General features: G+C 58.5%; 2 protein-coding genes across 2 annotated transcripts in view; both read left to right on the plus strand.

Annotated features, from left to right (window-relative positions):
* The first annotated feature begins 133 nt into the window (after positions 1 to 133).
* UBL4A (ubiquitin like 4A) lies at positions 134 to 2,349 on the plus strand. Its single transcript, XM_008072623.1, has 2 exons — positions 134 to 424; positions 534 to 2,349. The coding sequence occupies exons 1-2, from the start codon at positions 134 to 136 to the stop codon at positions 642 to 644; spliced, it is 402 nt and encodes a 133-aa protein (XP_008070814.1). The 3' UTR covers positions 645 to 2,349.
* A 2,145-nt stretch (positions 2,350 to 4,494) lies between these two features.
* Positions 4,495 to 4,833, plus strand: part of LAGE3 (L antigen family member 3) — a 1,518-nt gene continuing 1,179 nt past the window's right edge. The window contains exon 1 of the mRNA XM_021717903.1: positions 4,495 to 4,654. Coding sequence (XP_021573578.1) covers positions 4,495 to 4,654 — 160 coding nt within the window. The remainder of the gene's footprint in view (positions 4,655 to 4,833) is intronic.

The raw sequence follows: 4,833 nt of genomic DNA on the forward strand, positions 1-4,833 counted from the left end.
GAGAGGAGACGCCCACGGAGCCCCGCAGGAAGTCGGGACGGGGTGTGCCGGCCGCACCCGGGCGGCGGCGCGATGGGTCGGGGCGCTGGCCCGCGGCGCCAAGTGCCCCCTGGCCTTGGGGGAGGTCACCCAGATGCCTGTGCGCAGCGAGGCGGCATCGCTTTGGGCCGCCGCACAGCGGAAGGTAAGGAACCGCATCAGCATCCCTTTGACAGATGGGAAACGACTGTCGGATTACAGCATCGGGCCCAATTCCAAGCTCAATCTAGTGGTCAAGCCCCTGGAGAAGGTGTTGCTGGAAGAAGGTGCTGCCCGGAGACTGGCCGACTCCCCACCTCCGCAAGTCTGGCAGCTGATCTCTAGAGTCTTGGCCCGCCACTTCAGCGCAGCAGATGCCAGCAGGGTCCTGGAGCAACTACAGAGGGTGAGAAGGGTGACCTTGGATACCCGGTGTCCAGTCCCAGCTGCTCCCAACCCCTGCCCTTGCCACCACGTCCCCTGCCCCCCACACTCCCTGAATCTCCCCCCTGCAGGATTATGAGAGGTCCCTGAGCCGCCTGACACTGGACGACATCGAACGCCTGGCCAGCCGCTTCCTGCACCCTGAAGTGACCGAGGCTCCAGAGAAGGGATTTTCCAAATAGCACTGTGGGAGCATGGGGAGGAGCCCCAGACCAGGCCACAGCTGCATGTTGCATTAAATCTATTCTCACGTTGTGGTTTGCCTCATGATCATAGTCACAGCTGGCATGTACCCGGCTGTTGCTCAGTGCTGGGCACGACTCAGGGCACTTGATGTGGGTCTTTCTCCCACACCCGCAGAAGAGGTGAGGCCGCATGGCGGAGACACCTGGCCGTGAACTGGGGGAGCCAGGTTCCAAGTCCAGCCAGCTTCTAGAAGTGCCTCAGTGTGAGAAAGAGAAGCAGGCTGTCTGGAGGGATGGGCTTTAGTATGTCACGTCTAGCCCTCTGGGAATAAACCCGTAAGTAATCCCCCCCCAAGCCTGAAAGGGAAGCAGCTGTCACCTGACCTCTGGCGGTTCTGGCATAGCCCTCAGCCAGTCTCCCCAGGAGGCCAAGTGACTGCCAACCCAGGGACCCCTTAGCTGCTGCAGCCATTGTGCATTTGACAAAAGGAAAGGCAGATTGGGCGCTGGGGAGCTGGAAAGTCACCCCCGTTCTGTGATGTGACTTCAGGCATGTCTCTGTACCACTTCAGTCCCCAACTGCTGACTCTGTACAGTGAGGACCACTCCTTGGACCTGAGTCATTTTGCTCCGTCCTTACCCCAGCCCAGGGTGGGGAGTTTCTGCAGTGATACCCCCTTGTGTCCCATTAAACAAACAAGCCAAAAGTGAAACGATGGCCAAGCATGGCCCAGAGATGGGGTGTCCTAGCCCTTGGGGGCACAGCGCTCCTCTGGAGCACCCTGTCTGCATGTCCCCTCCTGGAAGCATTAGGGCTGACAGGTGACTCAGCAGGATGGTGTCAGAGCTGAGGCGGGCCTCAGCCTCCATGCCTGGCGCTCACCCGCGTGTGGACAACGAACACTTGCCCTGCTGCCTGGGTTCAGGAGCTCTGCTTTGTGTACTTGTTGCCTGGAAGGAAGCCTTGGGGTGCCAGGGAGGGTGCCGGAGCATGAGCCAGGTGGCACTGGTTCCTTCTTCACCCTGAGCAGTCCATGCACCCTAGAGGTTGTCTAAACACCTGATCCTTGGAGGAGGGCTCCCAGGGTGGTAGAGGCTGGAAGAGGCCACCGTTCTCAGTGTGGTCAGGGCCTCGCCTGCCTTCTCTGCCCAAGGCCCTCCTGCCTGGGCCTTGTGGGGCCAGTACTGGATCCCCAGGCTTGAAAGAGGTCCCAGGAGCAAGGGCTTTGAAGAGCAGACAAAAGCTCCGGGCCCTCCCTGGGAGCTAGGAACATCACACAGCAGGGCCCCACTTAGCATATGGCCAGAGATCCGTGCTGCCACAGCAGTGTTCTTGCTTGTGTTGAGTTAGGAGATTCATCTTAGAAACTTAGCACTTGAGGTGAATGGGAGACGTTTGCTTTTATCCAAATGCAATGATATTAGCTAGGCTGCTTTCGGTTTCCGATTGTTGGTTTAACAATAAAGGAAATTGGTTTAATCCGTAAAGGAACTGTATTGGCTTATGAAACAAAAGTCCAGGGCTGTTGGCAGTGGATGAACCATTTCCCCAGATACGCAGTTTGTCCCAAGGATCAGACGGTGGCTGCCCGTGCTCTGCTGGAGTCCCATGCTCGCTGGCAGGGGGGCACCCTCCCTCTGTAGTGCAGCTTCTGTCTCAGATGCCCCCAGCAAATAAACTTTGTCATCTCCTCAGTCAGAATTGGCCTGTGCGTTCAGTCATTTTGGCTGGGGTGGGAGGTGTGAATTCCCCAGCAGGGCTGGCTTTTCAGGACTGGGCATGGGGCCGCTTCTCTGGACACGCATGGGCTGCACAGGGAGGGAGGTCCTGGGGGAGAGGCGAGTGAACGGTGGCTGCAAACAGTTTCTGTCCATTGCAGGGGCCATGCATGTCAGAGCAAGATCTACTTGGCGGTAGGGAGGGGGACAGCTGGAGCAGGGAGCCTGGTGGCAGCCAGCTCAGACACAGGGAAGCATTTCTTTTTTACAGAGGTGAGGTTCTCACCATGTAGTAAAGCTGGGCTCAAGCGAGCCTCCCACCTCTGCCTCCCAAAATGCTGGGATTATGGGCATGAGCCACCATGCCTGACCGAGGGCAATGATTTTCTGGGAGCTGCAGCGTGTCAGGCCCTGTGCTGCATGCTTTCAAGGACATTTAAACCTTTGACCAGGACTCATCCCCATTTTTTTTTCTTTTTGAGTCAGGGTCTCACTCTATCACCCAGGCTGGAGTTCACACGGCTCACCACATACTCAGCCTCCCGGGCTCAAATGATCCTTCTGCCTTAGCCTCCCGGAGTAGCTTGGGACTACAGGTGCACACCACCATGACTGGCTAAATTATTTTTTAAAGATCAGGCTTCACCATATTGCCTAGGCTGGGTTCGAACTCCTGTGCTCAAGCAATCCTGCCTCAGCCTCCCAAAGTGCCGGGACTACAGGTGTGAGTCACTGTGCCCAGGCTTACAGGGAAAAAGACCCTAGAGAGGGTTGTTGAGTCCTTGTGCTAGTGCCTCCCAGCCAGAGAATGACAGGCTGCATGCCAGAGATGAGAAGGCAGCTTTCCCGGTATGTGTAGACGGTGTTGCCAGCAAGCTCTGGTGGGCGAGGGCTGTGGAGTGAGGATTGTTCTAAGTCCTTTCTATGCAGAGCTCTTAGTTCATTTCAATTCTGCTGAGAAGCGTGGGCTGAGGCATTATGAGGGGAGACTGGGTACCCTGCATGAAGATGAAGCAGCCATACGCTGCAGGCTCCCGTAACAGGGTCGGGATGCTTACTGCAGGCGCTGCAAGTGTCAGCCCTGAGAAGTGGCGCTAATTCACCCTCTTGAAAGGCCCTGAGACCACCCCCCACCCCTCGGGGTGGGACCTCAGGACAGTCCCTGACCCCCATGGACATAGTGTGATCACGACGACACCAGTAGACAGCAGCATGGGTGAAGGGCCCAGCTGAAGTAGCCTCACGGAGACACAGACCACTTGGTCTGGCAGCTGGGACAACATGCTCGCGGTGCCATTTCCCAGGGGCCCACGGGAGGAAGAGCAGCCTCAGAGGAGAGAGCGGCGTTTGCTTTGGGGGGGGTGCCCGGGCAGCAGAGTCACTGTGCCCATGGTTGGCTGGCACCCTGCATGCGCCCCACGAGGCCTCGCCAGCTCCCAAAGGTCTGCCCTGGCCAGGTGCTCCTAGGAGTAGATGTGGCAGCTGCAGCCAGCCGCCTAAAGCCCTGAAAAGCCCACAGGAGCGACACGACATCCTAGATCGCCACCCCTGTCTTTCTCCAAGGCTCAGCTGGAGCGGCCTCCCGGGGTTCCAGGGCACTTCCCTGCCTGCACAAGCCGGTGGGGCCCCATTGAACGGCTCTGGCGGACCCGTGCCTCGCCCTCCCTCCTCCTCATCCTCCTGCTGCTGTCACCGCTGGCTCCTGCTCAAGCTCCTTTGTGGTTCTACACACACACACACACAGTCGCGCGCGCATGCATACACGTCCCGTCTCTCAAGGCTGATGTATTGTTCTAGGATTCTTCTACATGTGTACAGCAATGTACTAAATCAGCGCTTTCGTAAATACAGCTTTTTCACATATTATGTTTCACATATTATATTTCGCCAGGTATGTTAGACCCAGTCCCACCGCCAGTACTTTGGTGCAGATCCCTGTCATTTCTGGCCTCTAGGTGGGTCCCCTGGCCGGCAGGCTGCTTCTGCACACAGCCAACTCTAAGATGCTCTTTCTAAACTGCAAACCTGACAGTTCCTGTCCCCTGTAAAGCCCCCTTGGGTTGGACACTGGGGGGGGGGTGCAGGGCTAACCGACACTGACACCCTCACTCCGATAATCACTGCAGGGATGTCGTGCTATACCTCTGGGGGACATTGGGCCTGGGGAGGAGACCCGGCAGGAATCGGCCACGCGCCCGAGGGGCTTCACGGGAGGTTTCCAGGGCCGCAGAAGCAGAAGCGGAGCGGGTGCTCTCAGAAGCGGAGCTTCGTGAGGGAGCGCTCACAGGGTAGGCAGGGCAGGCTTCGCGGCACCCGGCCGGGGATGGGTCTGTCGGCGCAGGCGCCCTGCGGGCGAGTTACGAGGGGGTCAGTTTCTGGAGGAAACCTCAGTGTCTCTCCGGCCCACAGGGTCTCGCCGGGCACCCAGCAAGCCGGCTCGGGGGAAGCGAGTACGCGCCTCGCAGCG

Source organism: Carlito syrichta, unplaced genomic scaffold (genome assembly GCF_000164805.1).
Source record: "Carlito syrichta isolate Samal-C Ts95f unplaced genomic scaffold, Tarsius_syrichta-2.0.1 Scaffold34193, whole genome shotgun sequence".
Classification (NCBI taxonomy): Eukaryota; Metazoa; Chordata; class Mammalia; order Primates; family Tarsiidae; genus Carlito; species Carlito syrichta.

Excerpts from the sequence above, each read along its gene's own strand:
- UBL4A (XM_008072623.1), top strand. The coding sequence starts at position 134 with ATGCCTGTGCGCAGCGAGGCGGCATCGCTTTGGGCCGCCGCACAGCGG. Across the intron at positions 425-533 it reads TCCTGGAGCAACTACAGAGG|GATTATGAGAGGTCCCTGAG; the intron begins GTGAGAAGGGTG and ends TCCCCCCTGCAG.